Source organism: Coenobita brevimanus, chromosome 5, assembly GCF_032717465.1.
Source record: "Coenobita brevimanus isolate Jiangsu-jjx chromosome 5, ASM3271746v2, whole genome shotgun sequence".
Taxonomy (NCBI): Eukaryota; Metazoa; Arthropoda; class Malacostraca; order Decapoda; family Coenobitidae; genus Coenobita; species Coenobita brevimanus.
The window spans coordinates 22,935,837-22,953,913 of NC_136958.1; the positions used below are offsets into that span (position 1 = coordinate 22,935,837).

The following is an 18,077-nucleotide window of genomic DNA, read 5'->3' on the forward strand; positions in this document are numbered from 1 at the left end:
TATTAAAATATGTAAAGTTTATCTTTCATACTCTAAAGTAGCATTTCATAAAGATATTGTACTCTGTGTACTTGAATACAATTATATTTTTCTTTGTAAACGTGCAGCATAGAACACCTAATATTCAGTGAAGAGGATGCCTTCAGCTTAATTTACAGTAGGTTCAGCGACTTCTCCTTCCTTTATATATTTTGTTTCTATTTATCTATACTATTTTACTTATCAGTATATCTTTTCTCACGGTGGCAGTGATCCGGTGATATGAGGAAGCGAGATTTTGACGAAAAATGAGTTAGGTTCGAGGGGGAGGGCTTGCCCAAGGCCTAGGGCACCAAGAATGCGAGGACCTCCACTGTATCAACAGGTGCAATGTGTGTGTGTGTGTGTGTGTGTGTGTGTGTGTGTGTGTGTGTGTGTGTGTGTGTGTGTTTGCGGGGGGGCCGAGGGTGCCAGCCAGTAAAGAAGCCTCTAATGATCCTGTGGGTATTCTGTGCCCACTTGTTTGCGAATCTGCTCCATGATCTCGGCCACGGTGAGTGTATCTGAGTGTGGCATTCCAGGACTCTCCAAAAGACCTGCAGAGAGAAAAATATCAATTCATGCTCTATTTCTTAAAATACAGATTAATCATGCCAGATACAACCCTTACAACCCGCTTAAAATAATTATGCTGCATTTTTTCTTTTCACCTTAGCTTGGCCCGTTTTTTAGTATTATTTTAGTATCTTGCACGTACATCGACGGCACACAAAGATAAGGCTGTGCTGTTGATGCTTTCCATAGCAATTTGCTGTTTCAGTTCATCATTCAGAATAGAGAGACGTCGTTTTTTTGGCTAAGATAGTATGAAAAAAGTATACTTATATTACCAAGAGGTCAGTGACTCTCGACACAGTAAAAAAAAAAATAGGGGGGGGGGGTATGCAAGAACTGTTGACAGTTAAGCTAGTGACCGGAAGTGTAAGATGTGCTTACCATATGCACATATTGAGTAACACTGGATAATTCTGCGTACTGACTAATCTCGCACCAAGACACCGCGCCCACTTCTCTATAGCTACCACCACCACCACCACCACACTCACACAATCCGTTACCACTATGTAGGGTTCGATACCAGCGTCACCAATACACAGCCATTAACATAAACCAGATTTCGTCACCATCACCACTTGCCATATATCGCCATCGCCACCACAACAAACATCACATGCCATACGCTACAATCACTACCAACAGAGACTACCGGCACTTAAAGGTCACGGTTATCACCACCCATATATCTCCACCACAACCCATATATCACAACCAACCACCATCCATATATCACCACCACCACTCATATATCGCCATCACCACCCATATCTCACTACCATCACCCCTTTATCACCATCGGCATCATTCTGACACCCTCATCACCACCCGCATACTCCCATCATGGTCACACAAACACTAACATCACCATCAGCCATATACAAGCTTCACCACCGTCATCACTCCAACGTAGACAACGCTATACACAGACCACCAGTACCACCAAGCATAAATCACCATTGCGACCACACATACTGTACGCCACTATCACCTCCAAACCCTCACAACTATCACCACCTACCAGACACCATAATAAGACACGACAGTCACCATACAGACAACTTATCGGACATCACCATCACACGTACCCCACCACCATTACACAGACACCCCCATTACAATCACATATACAGCACCACAAAACAGACACCTTTAAACAGACACCACCATTACCGTCACACATACACCACCACCATTACACAGACACCACCATTACCATCACACATACACCACCACCATTACACAGACACCACCATTACCATCACACATACACCACCACCATTACACAGACACCACCATTACCATCACACATACACCACCACCATTACACAGACACCACCATTACCATCACACATACACCACCACCATTACACAGACACCACCATTACCATCACACATACACCACCACCAAACAAACACCTCTAAACAGGCACCACCATTAAGATATACGTAGCATCACAACCACCACACACAACTACCGAAACACCGTCATTGTTTTAGCTGGATTACACTCATACACCGATTCCAACAGCTAATTGTTTCTTACGTCTTTGTAGTACTAGTGTTTTCAATCTTGTTAAACTACACTAAGTATTCTAAAGTGGTGCAGACATGTTGTATCCTGTAGCCTGCATGGTATGATTCATAAATCCTGTTCGTCATATGTTTCTTGTACATGAATTCACATTTAATTCGCCACAGGAGTTCAGTGTGGCATAGGATTGTTTAGGTGCAGGAGTAGGGACCAAATTAGTCAGTCACACCCTAAGGACTTTCATACGCACGACCCGTCATTTTAGTGAAGTTCCACATGGTGCTTCATTATTGTTCCCAAAGGATTTTCCCACTTAAGGAATTCACTTTAGCAGAGCCACATAAGGCCATTCAGTACAGGATTTGCCCATATGGTCTAGGGTCTGTTAAGGATATCTATACTTGTCAGACAGCCGATGGAGACTATACTGCTAACTAAAGCACCTGCGGGAAGGGGAGACCGGTTCCGTGGAGGTGCAGAAACTGCTTTCATTGGTAAAACATGGCGGTAGCTCAGACTGTTACGGGCCGCAGTCAGGCGAAAAGAATTAGGTGCTTCCCTTAGCAGTGATATTATAGCATGATATTCTTTTTATCCAATGGGATTAACATATATATATATATATATATATATATATATATATATATATATATATATAGATAGATAGATAGATAGATAGATAGATAGATAGATAGATAGATATAGATATAGATATAGATATAGATAGATATAGATAGATAGATAGATAGACAGATATATAGATAGATATAGATTTATATATATATATATATATATATATATATATATATATATATATTGCCAGACGCTTTAATACCTTATACGGGGTGGCCACAAACAAATCGCCTCCAAGTCACCCTGTCCCCCGCCATTTCACTTACCTGCTCCCAATTCACAACCCCCTCCCTTATATACCTCTCCACTCCATCCCACCATCTCATCCTTGGCCTTCCCCTCCCTCTCTCTCCCTCCACCTCACTTACATACTCTCCTCGTCAGTCTCTCACTCTCCATCCTCTCCACATGGCCAAACCACCTCATTGTGTTTCTCCTAACGCATCCTATCACACCCACATCCACACCACAACTCTCCTTCACATCCTCATTTGTCAGTCTGTCACTCAATGTGACTCCACAGGCTGCTTTCATATAACTCATTTCCACTGTTCTCACTCCTGAATTGTATCCCTTCAACAACGTCCAAGCTTCACTTCCATACGTTATGGTTGGTATCACAATACTGTCAAGTAATAACGTTTTCACTTCCATGATCACTTCCCTGTTTCTTTCCACTGCCTCCAAGGAACCAGCAACCTTTCTTCTTTGTTGTACCCTTTCAAGCATTTCACCCTCCAAACATCCATCCTTACACATCACACTACCCAAGTACTATTGTTGACTGGTTAGTAAGATTATTGAATGTGTGCTTTGAGAAAGGTATGGTGCCAATTGACTGGGCAAGTGCTTGTGTGGTCCCGTTGTATAAAGGCAAGGGTGATAAGTATGAATGTACTAGCTTTAGGGGTATAAGTCTGTTGAGTGTTGTAGGTAAAGTGTATGGTAGAGTGTTAATTATGAGAGTTAGAGAGGGTACAGAGGGAGTGATTAGTGATGAGCAGTGTGGCTTTAGGAGAGGGAGGGGATGCGTTGATCAGGTGTTTGCTGTGAGACAAGTGTGTGAAAAGTATTTAGCGAAAGGCAAGGATGTGTTTTGGGCATTTATGGATTTAGAGAAAGCGTATGATAGAATTGATAGGGAGGCTTTGTGGACTGTTTTAAGATTGTATGGACTTGATGGTAGGTTACTAAAAGGGGTGAAAAGTTTTTATGTAAATAGTAGAGCGTGTGTAAGAGTGGGAAATGCTGTGAGTGATTGGTTTCCCGTGAGAGTGGGGCTGCGACAGGGATGTGTGATGTCGCCTTGGTTGTTTAATATTTACATGGATGGTGTTGTAAGGGAGGTGAATGCAAGAGTTTTAGGTGGTCTGAGTCTGGTAAATGTTGATGGAGGAGAGTGGAATCTGAAGCAGCTGCTGTTTGCAGATGATACTGCACTGGTGACTGATTCAGAGGAGAGATTGAGACAGTTGGTAGAGGAGTTTGGAAGGGTGTGTGAAAGGAGGAAATTGAAAGTAAATGAGAATAAGAGTAAAGTGATGAAGTGTACGAGGTTGATAGATGGTAGGGGGATGAATATAGTTTTGAATGGTGAGTTGCTTGAGGAAGTAGATTGTTTTAAATATCTAGGGTCACATGTTGCTGTGGATGGAAGAATAGATGCAGAAGTGAAGTTTAGAATAAATGAAGTAGGAAAGGTGATGGGAGGAATGAAAAAAGTGTTTAAATGTCGTTCGCTTAGAATGGATGTAAAGAGAAGGCTGTATGAGGGTGTTGTGGTACCGACTGCGTTATATGGGGCTGAAACATGGAATATGGGTGTAGCAGAGAGGAAAAGTTTGAATGTAATGGAGATGAGATGTCTGAGGAGTATGTGTGGAGTGACGCGTATGGATCGAGTGCGAAATGATGAAGTGCGAAGGAGAACTGGAGTTGTTCGGGAGATGGCTGGTAGAGTTGAGCAGAGGGTGTTGCATGGTTTGGGCATATGGAGAGAATGGATAATGAGCGATTGGTGAAAAAGATAACTAGATCTGATGTGAGAGGTGTAAGACTGAGAGGAAGACCACGAATAGGATGGATGGACAGTGTGAAGAGAGCGCTGGATGCGAGAGGGATGTCTGTTGAGCAAGGAAGAGTGGCTGTGCATGACAGAAATAAATGGAGAGAAATTGTGAATGAATAAGTGATGACGCAGCCCTGAGGGGATATTCTCCCGCATTTGGTCTGATCAGCTAGTCAGGTCAGGTGCGGGTAAGGGGATGGGTCTGTTATGATGTGGCAGGGGTAAACCAGTTCTGCTGTCAGGCCCTGCTGTGGATGTCACTGCTTGCATTGCGCAGTTGACCCTTGTGCGGTGTGATGCGGTGAGGATCTGTCCGTTCTCCCCTTTGGGGCTAAGATGCGAATGAATGTGTTTGAATGGATGAGTAAATGGAGAGTGAGTCGTCCTGTCTCGGCTACCTCCCTTTCCTTGGGGGAAGCAGCCTAGGTATATAGATAGAATAGATAGACATTTTCCATTTCCTCATCATCCAGCCTCACGGTACATTCACTGATTTCACTTCTCTCGAAGACCATGACTTTACTCCTCCCTACAAACACCTTTAAATTCCGTTTCTTACACACTCTCCCAGACTCATCCACCAAGCCTTGCAGCTCCCCTTTGTCTTCACTTAACAACACAGTACCATCAGCAAACAACAGTACAGGGAGTTTCCAAACACTGCCCTCTCTCATTAGGGCCACTCCAACATCCGCTGCCCTATTTTGTATCTCTTATATAACCCCATCTATATACAGATTGAACAACCATGGAGACATGACACATCTCTGTTTCAACCAAACCTTCAAATAGAAAAACTCACTCAGTTCACTATCCACACGCACTGCAGCCTTAGCACCCTCATACATACTTTTCACAGCATTCAGCAACTTCCCATCTACTCCAAATATTCTTAATGCTTTTCACAAGTCGGACACATAAAAAAAAATAATCCTTGTCTATCCACCCTGTCATATGCTTTCTCCAAATTCAATGAAGGCCGCATATAACTTCTCTCCCTTCTCTAGAAACTTTTCCACTAAACATCTAAGAATGAATATCTGATCTACACAACCTCCTCCCTTCCAAAAGCCTCCCTGTTCTTCTCCAACTAATTCCTCTGCTATTTCCCTAACTGTCAATAAGCATCCTACCGTACAACTATTACACTAAGAAGACAAATGTCCCTGTGATTACCACACACTTCTTTTTCCTCTTTCCCTTTGTTCAAGGGAATAATTATACCCGACTTCCAATCGTCCAGGACTCTACCTTCCTCCCAGGCTAATCTGCACATCTCCCACATCCATCCTACTACTATCTCTCCCCCATGCTTCAGCATTTCACCACACACTCCATCAATTCCTGGGGCTTTCCCCATTTTGACTTTCTTCGTTGCTTCCACAACTTCCATCCTACTGATTTCTTCCTATCTTCTCACCTCCCTTCTTCTCCCAGCCATTCCCCAGCCGCTTATACTCACATTACTTTCATTCTCTATGTTCAGCAATTCATTAGTGTTCTCTCCATCTCCTCACTTTTTCTCCCTTCTTAACTAGTAATCTACCATTTTTATCTTTCACTCCGTACTAACTTCATTGTCACCTTGTCTGACTCTCCTTACCTCTTTCCAGAACATTTTCTTACATTCCCTCCGTTTGACACTCAGATTCCTTCCAAATTCCTCATCCACTCTCTTCTTACTCTCTCTTACTAATCTTTTCATCTGTCTCTTCCATTCTACATATATCTCTCTCTTCCATCTCTCAGCTTCTTCCACGCCCCTATTTCTCATCCGTTCATTATATGTTTTTTTCTTTTGTGCCACAGCCTGTCTCACCTCTTCATTCCACATTGCTGTTCCTTGCACCCCCTTTCGTCTTCTCTTCACCCCACACACCACCTCACATGCTGCACATATTTCTTTTGTGAATATCTTGCACACACCTTCCACGTCTCCCTTCTGCTCTACAGTAATTCATAATTACCCAATCGTTCCTCCACTTCTCTCTTATATTCTGACTATTTCTCATTCTCTTGTAACCTTTCCACTCTCCTTGCATATACTCTTTCCTTCCGTCCTTCCCTTCTTCTATTTCTCCATTTTACTTGGACCTTAATTCTGACCACCACCAAGTTGTGGTCAGAAAGTCCACTCCCCCAACCTCTATATGCTCTTGCATCCATTACACATCTTCGCATCCTTTCATCCACACACGCATAATCAATCATTGCCTTCCTTTTATTCAGTTCACCATCCACCCTTCTCATCACTCGCCATGTATACCCGTGCATCATTTTGTGCCTGTAGAGGGCACTGTATATCACCAACCCCCTCCCGGCACAAATGTTCACTAAAGCACTGTCATTCCCACCTATCTCAGCATGCACACCACACTCACCAAATACTCCATCCACCTTCACATTCCCAACTTTACCATTCATAACTACAATCAAAAGCACTCTCCCATTCCTTTCAGACTTTTCCATGCACACTTACACATTTGTCTAGAGCTTTCCTCTCACTTTGCTTGCGTGATCTTGTGTTGGCGCATACACGCACACAATTGCCCACATTTGTAGTCCAACTTCCAGTCTTACCCACACAGTCATTGAGCCAACTGATCCATACTCTCTTATATTCTCCATCCATCTGTTACTCTCAAAAATACACAATCCTTCTTTTGCCCTGACATTCTCACCTACTCCTGCACATACACACCACCCATACTCTCATCCTTGCACACTCTTTCCTTTCCATTAAGTTTCAGTTAATCCACATACATTCACTTTCGCACCCTCAAGCACCTGGACAATCCCTCTCTCTTTCATTTGCACCCATTACATTCCACGTCGCCATCCTCATCATGTCCTTTGCTCGGTCCTTAGTCGTCATTTTTTGGTCAGCCCTGGTCCGAGGCTTCTTGTTCGTATTTTTAGTTAGTTGTTTTCCGGGGAGAGGACCCTCCGCCAACCCACTTGCTTTCACGTAGGGAACACGTATCGGTTGGTTATAAGGTTACTGCCAAGCGTTGTAAATGATTTCCGGTTTACAAGAAATCATTTGGCTTGCCACTAGATGTAGAGCTACCCTAAAAGCAGGGTACCACTACACGAAGTGGGTGGATGATAGGCACCCCCACCTACCACACACACACACACACACACACACACACACACACATATATATATATATATAAACTAGCAAGGGTACCCGGCATTGTCGGGCCAAAAACGCGAACGCTCAAGTAGTATTTGTTCTAGTTCGATCTTTCTTTTGACTCCAAAAAGACCATGTACACGACTTATAAATGACCCGTGAGCCTTACGGCCTTGCTTGCACGTTCAGGATCTCAGGCTTAAAAACAAGGCCTTGAGTTAACCTTTCGAATCCGGTGACATCTTTATGTAGATTATTTTTGCAGCTCCAGAATATTTTATTTAATTTAGGAAAGGCCTCTACTAATTCATAGGCTCATGAAGGTTGCATCTAATTCTTCCAGATCGAAAACTCTCCTCGGAGAAAGAAAATATTTTAGAGACAGCTAAAAAAAAAAAAAAAAAAAAAAAACAATTAAGCCAACAGATTATCATACATTTAAAAACGAAGGTGAAAGTTAATGACCATCTCTGGCAACTCACCTTCCATGATGCACCTCCTCACTTCCTCAGCCTCGTACATGAGACCCTGGCTGTTGTCATAGAAGAATGTCTGTCCCGTCTTAGGAAGAGGCTCATAGAAGGTGCCGGAAGGCAACTCGATGCTCTCAGGACACCACATGGGGTAGTTTACCTTAGGAAGGAGACATAGTCGTAAGTCTTTCCTTACAACTGATCATCAAGCTTAACACACTCAAGCCCTATGACTCACAGGTGAATGAAAACGTCTGACATTAGCTGGAATGGCTCATTAGATTGGTCTCGATCCTCAGAGAATTGACTGAACTCTAATAGTCATATATCACTGTGTTCGTACGTTAACAAGGTAAAGGGGTAACACTATTTTTGTGTTATTAAAAGATAATCAAATCCTCACTTCAAACAGGTGTTACGAAGCAAACATTGTATAGTGAAGTGCATGATACATTTTCAACCAGCACCTGCAAGTGCAGTGGGATGACATTTTAAATTATAACCATGAACGTGATTCTTTTCCCTCATTCTTTTCATGCTTCTTGTTCACACACAATCATTATGAGGTATAATTATTTTACTTCTTGATGACGTAGACGCAACAGTATTAATCTGGGATTCAATTTTCAATAGATTTGGTTGATAGTTAAAACCTGACATACTGTACGATTAATGGCTTGGCGACAGTTGTTGGGTTCATTGAAAGTTCTTCAGCACTTACTACTGTCATCAGTATACTCTTTAAATTGAAAGAGTTATTTTTTTTTCTTTAATATCTGGGTGGCATTAGTTGTGAAATTTTCCAGGTATTTTTTGAATTCTTAGTTTTGGAACAATGTGAATGTGTAGTGATTGGAGATCTGAATCCTATTGTAGGAAATGTAGCAGTTGAAGATGTAGTTGGTATGCATGGTGTGCCTGGAAGAAATGGTACTGGGGACAGCATGATAGGGACGTGTCTGAGCGAGAGATGGTTATTGGAAATACCATGGTTAACAAGAGAGATATTTATACATATAAGTGGGTGAGACAGAAGGGCGGAAGGGTTGTTGATAGAGCATTGAAGGACTACGTGGTTGTGTCCAGGATTGCAAGAGGAAGAAAAGAGAGAAACCTGCACTGTACATAGAAAAAATAACCCAGTATATTACCAACATGCCGAGAATCGAACCCAGGACTCTCAGGTGAGAGCTAGGCAGCATACCACTACATGACGACCAGGTAAAAGCTATCTCACATTGTCACAATCTTGTAACCATTGTCCCTTCCCCCCCACTGTGGGCCTGAAGAGGATGACATAACCCCCTGGCACTCAGGCATTCTGACTTGCCGTAAGTGCTTAGGATAGATTAAAAGCATCTACATGCCCCAGTGCCAGAGGGTTACCTCATCCTCTTCAGGCCGAATTTTGAGAGGGGAGGGTGGAGGTATGTCTGACCACTACCTGTTGGAGGGAAAGTTGAGAGTAGGTATGGGGTGGTTGAGAGGCGGGAGAGTTGGGTGTGGTGGGGAGGTTTTGAAAGTCAGCAAGTTGGATAAAAGAGAGAAAATGATAGAGTAGCAGAAGTAGTTGAAAGATGAGTGGAACGCAGTGAAATATCAGGATAATGGCAGTGTGGAGAAGGAACGACAGTTGTTTAAGAGTTCTGTTGTGGGGTATGTGGAAGAGGTGTCTGGTATGAGACGTGTGGGTGGTGGTGTAAGAGAGGGAAGTGAATGGTGGTCCGAGGAAGTACGTACGGCTGAAGCTGAGAAGAGACATGCATATGAAATGTGACTGCAGAGGAAGGGTGGGGTGTCATATGAGAAGCATAAGGAAAAGAAGTATAGGGCGAGAGGGACTGTAGGTGATGCTAAAATGGCAGCAGATGAGAGGTGGGATAGACCGTTGACTGAGAATTTTCAACAGAAGAGAAAAATGTTTTGAAAGGAGGTGAAGAGAGTGTGAAGGGGAGAGTCTAGGAAGGAAGAGCGAGAAAAAGCTGAGAATGGAAGGATGTTAAATGAGACAGATGCAGTAAGGAAGAGATGGGCAGAATATTTTAAAAGACTGTTAAATGTAGAGGAGGAAATGGGGGCTGAGATTGTGGCAGATGGAACGGTGCAAGGAACAAATGTGTTGGGAGAGCTGAATGATTCTTTGATCACGATGGAGGAAGTGCAGGAGGCAGTTAAGGAGATGAAAGTAGGGTAAGCTGCAGGTATGGGTGGGTGTGCTGCGAAATATCTGAAAGGTGATGGAGCGATTACTGTTGAGTGGTTAGTAAGATTCCTGAATGTGCGTTTTGAGAACGGTATGGTGCCAGTTGACTGGGCAAGTGCACGTGTGGTTCCGTTATATAAAGGTGAGGGTGATCGGTATGAATATACTAGTTTTAGGGGTATAAGTCCACTGTGTGTAAGGTGTATGGTAGAGTGTTGATTAAGAAAGAGATGGTACAGAGTGGTGATGAGCTGTTTGGCTTTAGGAGAGGGAGGAGATGCGTGGATCAGGTGTTTGCTGTGAGATAGGTTCGTGAAAAGTATTTGGCCAAAGGTAAGGATGTGTTTTGGGCATTCATGGATTTAGAGAAAGTTTAAGAAAAACCTGATGGGGAGGGTTAATGGACTGTTTTGAGTTTGTATGGACTTGATGGCACGTTATTAAATGGAGTGAAACGTTATTATGAAAATAGGAGAGCATTTGCAAGAGTGGGAAATACTGTGAGTGACTGGTTTCCCGTGAGAGTGGGGCTGCGAAAAGGAAGTGAGCTGTCGCCTGGGCTGTTTAATATTTATATGGATGATGTTCTACGGGAGGTGAATGTGAGAGTGTTAGGTGGATATCTGAGTCTGTTGAATAATGAATGTAGACATTGGAATCTTAATCAGCTGCTGTTTGTGGATGATACTGCACTGGGGGCTGATTAGGAGGAGAGATTGAGACAGTTGGTAGAGGAGTTTGGAGGGGTGTATGAAAGGAGGAAATTGAGAGTAAATGAGAATAAGAGTAAAGTGATGAAGTGTACGAGGTTGGTAGATGGCAGGAAGATGAATGTAGTTTTGAATGGTGAGTTGCTTGTAGAAGTAAAGTGTTATAAGAATTTAGGGTGGCATGTTGCTGAGGATGGAAAAATAGATATAGAGGTGAAGTTAAGAATAAATGAAGTAGGATAGGCGCCGGGAGGAATGAAAAAAGTGTTTAGATGTTGTTCACTTAGAATGGATGTAAACAGAAGGTTATATGAGGGTGTAGTGGTACCGACTGTGTTGCATGGGGCTGAAAAGTGGAATATGGGTACAGCAGAGAGGAAGAGTTTGAATATAATGGAGATGACGTGTCTGAGGAGTACGTGTGGAGTGACACAAAAGGATTGAGTGAGAAATGATGAAGTACGAAGGAGAACTGGAGTTGTTCGGGAGATGGCTGATCGTGTTTAAGAGAGCGTTGTGATGGTTTTAGCATATGGAGTGAATGGATGAAGAGCGATTAATAAAAATGATAACTCGATCTGATGTATGAAGTATAAGGTTGAGAGGAAGACCACGAATATGATGGATGGACAGTGTGAAGAGAGCATTAGATGCGAGACGGATGTCTGTAGAGCAAGGAAGAAAGGCTGTACGTGATGGGGATTACAGAAGAGAAATTGTGAATGAATAAATGATGAGGCAGCCCCGGGGGGATATTCTCCTGCATTAGGTCTGATCAGCTGATCAGGTCATGTGAGAGTAAGAGGATTGGTCCATTATGATGTGGCAGGGGTAAACAAGCTCTGTTGTCAGGCCCTGCTGCAGATGTCGCTGATTGCACCGCGCAGTTTACCCTCGTGTGGTGTGGTGCGGTAAGCATCTGTCATTTCTCCCCTTTGGGCTTAGATACGAGTAAGTGTGTGTGTGTGTGTGTGTGTGTGTGTGTGTGTGTGTGTGTGTGTGTGTGTGTGTGTGTGTGTGTGTGTGTGTGTGTGTGTGTGTGTGTGTGTGTGAATAAATTGGGAATGTGTCGTCCTCTCTCGGCTATCTCCCTTTCTTTGGGGGAAGTGTACATTACTACCGTGTCGTCCGAGAGGTGGTCAGTAGTCCCAATGGACTCAGGATCAAATCCCGGTTGAGGCAGGGAACAGTTTAATTATCTGAATTTAGTTAAAGTAAATGTGGATGTGATAGGAAGCGTTATGAGGAACACACTGAGGTGGTTTGGCCATGTGGAGAGGATGGAGGGTGAAAGACTGACGAAGAGAGTGTATGTGAGTGAGGTGGAGGGGGGAAGAGGGAGGGGGAGGCCGAGGATGAGATGGAGGGATGGGGTGGAGAGGTATATGAGAGAGGGGGTGTGTGAGTTGGGAGCAGGGCAGTGAAATGGCGGGGGACCGGGCGACTTGGAGGCGATTTGTTTGTGGCCATCCCAAACGGGATTGAGGCGTCTGGCAATAGATAGATAGATAGAGAGATTGTACTGATCTAAGACAAGCCGGCATGTCGTAAAAACACTCCCATAATAACAATACACCATCCCTGTTTGAAACAGCTCTAGTACGTATCCAATGTGGACAGTGGGTGTTAGCGCCAGCGGTAACAAGTGGAGGTGAAGTGCGCAGGAAACTTCTGGTCCTCAGGGAATGGGTTGTTAAGTCTATGCCCATAGGCGGACACATAAAAGAAATCTTGTAATTATCAGTTTGGAATAACTGCTTAAAATATATGCATGTGGCATCCACCTATTACAGTCTGGCATTCACTTTTTGATGGAGCAAAAACACGCAAGCCCTAATCGCAACTGTTTAGAGTTAATATCAGTACCGTATATAAATATCAGTATTAATTCCTACCCCCTGGGGGTAGGGGGGTTTTCAAGAATACTCCCCCAGTATCCCTGCTTGTCGTAAAAGGCGACTAAAAGGGTTGGCGGAGGGTTAGTGCCCCTCCCCGGAAAACAACTAACTAAAAAAACAAACAAGAAGCCTCGGACAAGGACTGACCAAACGTTGACGACCCAGGACCGGACAAAGGACTTGGTAATGTGTACATGGAATGTAAGAGGAGCGAATGATGAGGTGAAAGAGAGAGAGATTGTCCAGGTGCTTGAGGATGCGAAAGTGGATGTATGTGGAATAACTGAAACAAAATGGAGAGGAGAAAGTGTGAGAGAATGGGAGTATGGATGGGGTATATGTGCAGGAGTAGATGAGAATGAGAGGGCAAAGGAAGGAGTGTGTATAGTTGTGAGTAAAAGATGGAAGAAGAGCATAAGACAGTATGGATCAGTTGGGTCAAGGATTGTGTGGGTAAAGTTGAAAGTTGGAATACAAATGTGGGCGATTGTGTGTGTGTATGCGCCAACGCAAGATCGTGCTAGAAGAGTGAGAGAAGAGTTCTGGACAAATGTGGAAGTGTGCATGGAAAAGTTTGGAAGGAATGAGAGAGTGTTTTTGATCAGTGATATGAATGGTAAAGTTGGTAATGTGAAGGTGGATGGAATAGTTGGTGAGTGGGGTGTGCCTGCTGAGATAGATGAGAATGGGAGTGCGTTAGTGGACATCTGTGCTGAGGAGGGTTGGTAATAGCCAATACCCTCTTCAGGCACAAAATGATCCACAGGTATACATGGCGTGTGATGAGAAGGGTGGGTGGTGAACTGAATGAAAGGAAGGCAATGATTGATTATGTGTGTGTGTGGATGAAAGGATGCGAAGATGTATATTGGATGCAAGAGTTTATAGAGGTTGGGGAGTGGCCTTTCTGACCACTACTTGGTGGTGGCCAGAATTAGGATGCAAGTAAGATGGAGGAATAGAAGAAGGGAAAAGACGAGAGAGGAAGGAGTAGTTGCAAGGAGAGTGGAAAGGTTACAAGAGGATGAGAAAAGGCAGAGTATAAGAGAGAAGTGGAGGAACGATTGGGCAAATATGAATTGGAGCAGATGGGAGACGTGGAAGGTGTGTGTAAGATATTTACAGAAGAAATATGTGCAGCATGTGATGTGGTGTGTGGAAGGAAGAGAAGACGGAGGGGGGTGCAAGGAACAGCGTGGTGGACTGAAGAGGTGAAACAGGCTGTGGCACAAAAGAAGAAAGCATACAATGAATGGATGAGAAATAGGGGCGTGGAAGAAGTTGAGAGGCAGAAGAGAGAGTTATATGTGGAAAGGAAGAGAGAGGTGAAAAGATTAGTAAGAGAGAGTAAGAAGAGAGTGGATCAGGAATTTGGAAGGAATTTGAGTGTAAAGTGGAGGGACTGTAAGAAAATGTTCTGGAGAGAAGTGAAAAGAGTAAGACAGGGTGGAAGTGAAGTTAGCAGGGGAGTGAAAGATAAACATGGTAGATTACTAGTGGAGAAGGGAGAAAGAGTGAGCAGATGGAGAGAACACTTTAAGGAATTGTTGAACGTAGAGGATGGAAGTAATGCGAGTATAAGTGGCTGGGGAATGGCTGGGAGAAGGAGAGGAGGTGAGAAGACAGGTAGAAATCAGTAGGATAGAGGTTGTGGAAGCAATGAAGAAAGTTAAATCGGGGAAAGCCCCAGGAATTGATGGAGTGTGTGGTGAGATGCTGAAGCATGGGGGAGAGATAGTAGTAGAATGGATGTGGAAGATGTGCAGATTGGCCTGGGAGGAAGGTAGAGTCCCGGAGGATTGGAAGTCAGGTATAATTATTCCCTTGTACAAAGGAAAAGGGGAAAAAGAAGTGTGTGGTAATCATAGGGGCATTTGTCTTCTTAGCAGTATAATAGGAAAAAGTGTATGGTAGGATACTTATAGACAGAGTTAGAGAAAGAACAGAGAAATTAGTTGGAGAAGAACAGGGAGGCTTTAGGAAGGGAAGAGGTTGTGTAGATCAGATATTCATTCTTAGATCTTTAGTGGAAAAGTTTCTAGAGAAGGGAAAGAAGTTGTATGCGGCTTTCATGGATTTGGAGAAAGCATATGACAGGGTGGATAGACAAGGATTGTGGAAAGTGTTAAGAATATATGGAGTAGATGGGAAGTTGTTGAATGCTGTGAAGAGTATGTATGATGGTGCTAAGGCTGCAGTGCGTGTGGATGGTGAACTAAGTGAATTTTTCTCTTTGAAAGTTGGTTTGAAACAGGGATGTGTCATGTCTCCATGGTTGTTCAATCTGTACATGGATGGGGTAATAAAGAGGGGTACAAGGTAGGGTAGTGGATGTTGGAGTGGCCCTGGTGAGAGAGGATAGTGTTTGGAAACTCCTGTACTGTTGTTTGCAGATGATACTGTGTTGTTGAGTGAAGATGAAGGGAGCTGCAAGGCTTGGTGGATGAGTTTGAGAGAGTGTGTAAGAAACGGAACCTAAAGGTGAATGTAGGGAAGAGTAAAGTGATGGTCTTTGAGAGAGGTGAAGTCAGTGAATGTATAGCGAGGTTGGATGGTGAGGAATTGGAAAATGTGAGTACGTTTAAGTATTTGGGTAGTGTGATGAGTAAGGATGGAGGTTTGGAGGGGGTGAAGTGCTTGAAAGGGTACAGCAGGGAAGAAAGGTTGCTGGTTCCTTGAAAGCAGTGATAAGAAACAGGGAAGTGAGCATGGAAGTAAAAAAAGTTACTACATGACAGTATTGTGATACCAACTCTAACGTACGGAAGTGAAGCTTGGACGTTGTTGGAAGGACACAAGTCAAGAGTGAGAGCAGTGGAAATGAGTTATTTAAGAGGAGCTTGTGGAGTCACGTGGAGAGACAGGCTGACGAATGAGGATATAAAGGAGCGTTGTGGTGTTGATGTGGATGTGATAGGAAGCGTTGTGAGGAACACACTGAGGTGGTTTGGCCATGTGGAGAGGATGGAGGGTGAAAGACTGACGAAGAGAGTGTATGTGAGTGAGGTGGAGGGTGGAAGAGGGAGGGGGAGACCGAGGATGAGATGGAGGGATGGGGTGGAGAGGTATATGAGAGAGGGGGGTGTGAGTTGGGAGCAGGGTAGTGAAATGGCGGGGGACAGGGCGACTTGGAGGCGATTTGTTTGTGGCCACCCCAAACGGGATTGAGGCGTCTGGCAATAGATAGATAGATAGATTAATTCAGTCCAAACGAGATTCATTGCAAGAACATTTATTACACGCTGCGGCACATAGAACCCTACCTTTTTGTTTCAACACAGCAAAAGAATATAACTTAGCACACACACCACTTGTTACTGGATAAATCAAATTATATTACAGAATCTGGAAGTATCTCTCTTTGCTGGTATGCATGAAAACCGTCAGGATAATATGCCGAGATGAGAGAAAAGTACTAATGTTTGTTCTGTATGATTAATGTAGTGCATCGACTCTAATCTGATAAAGATCTTTAACATCTTCCGAATCAGTTGATTGCCAAGCGTAGCCAGATGGGGGAATCGTTTTAACTACTAACCATGGAGTCTGCTTCCAATATAACTGATAAGGCTCATCGAATTTCATGCCTCCACAGTATGGTATTATTGCTGCAACAGTGGCATAGTCCTTGAAGATGGAAGTCAACCTACTCTAGGGGTGCTCAGATGTATAGGTCTCTGTACTCGAATAGCCATAAAAAAAAAAAAAAAAGTCTGTGAACAAATTTAACGTCATACATCATGGCAGGGGGAAAACATACTAAAAGCCATAATGCCCCTTAAATTTGCAAATATGATAACTTGTTTTGAGTTGTATGTACCATAAGGATGGTCTTTAATTGAGAAGGAAAAGAAATACTGTTGGATACGCATATGTGGAACCTTCTTTCGTTCTCTCTTCTTCTGATAGCCCAGTTTCTCAGTCCTTTCTCCCCTCCTTTACTTTCTTCTCTCCATCCTTCTTTTCTCCTCCTCCTCCTCCTCACCCTCTTTACTGTGCCAGCCACCTCCTTTCATTTCATCTCACCCACCTGATCTACCATCTCCGTCATCCTATCCTTTCCATTCATCTCTCACATCTCATCTCATCTGATTTCCTCTTTCTTCCTTTCAACTCTCCCTTCCTCCATTACTCTTCTTTTCCCTCGATCCTTTCCATGCCTTCTTCCATCCTCCTACTCTGACAGCCTCACCTTGATAGTGCCTTTTCTGCCAACCACGTATGCCACTGAAGGAAGGTCGTCTGCCTGGGAGGCGAGAAGAGATGTGATTCTGCCCCCGGAATACAGCAAGGTGACTCCAAATGATTCGTCCACACCCTGGAACACCAACACTTTAATTACTCCTTCACACCCTGCAACACCAACACTTTAATTACTCCTTCACACCCTGCAACACCAACACTTTAATTACTACTTCACACCCTGCAACACCAACACTTTAATTACTCCTTCATATCCTGCAACACCAACACTTTAATTACTCCTTCACACCCTGCAACACCAACACTTTAATTACTCCTTCACACCCTGCAACACCAACACTTTAATTACTCCTTCACACCCTGCAACACCAACACTTTAATTACTCCTTCACACCCTGCAACACCAAAACTTTAATTACTCCTTCACACCCTGCAACACCAACACTTTAATTACTCCTTCACACCCTGCAACACCAACACTTTAATTACTCCTTCACACCCTGCAACAACAACACTTTAATTACTCCTTCACACCCTGCAAAACCAACACTTTAATTACTCCTTCACACCCTGCAACACCAACACTTTAATTACTCCTTCACACCCTGCAACACCAACACTT

General features: G+C 43.5%; 1 protein-coding gene across 1 annotated transcript in view; it reads right to left on the bottom strand.

The window, feature by feature from the left end:
• Positions 1 to 451: 451 nt before the first annotated feature.
• Positions 452 to 18,077, bottom strand: part of LOC145398043 (trans-1,2-dihydrobenzene-1,2-diol dehydrogenase-like) — a 55,204-nt gene continuing 37,578 nt past the window's right edge. Inside the window, exons 5-7 of the mRNA XM_080271007.1 lie at positions 17,445 to 17,570; positions 8,451 to 8,601; positions 452 to 575 (exon numbers count right to left, since the gene is read on the bottom strand). Of these exons, the coding sequence (XP_080127133.1) occupies positions 469 to 575; positions 8,451 to 8,601; positions 17,445 to 17,570 (384 nt within the window). The 3' untranslated portion in view covers positions 452 to 468. The remainder of the gene's footprint in view (positions 576 to 8,450; positions 8,602 to 17,444; positions 17,571 to 18,077) is intronic.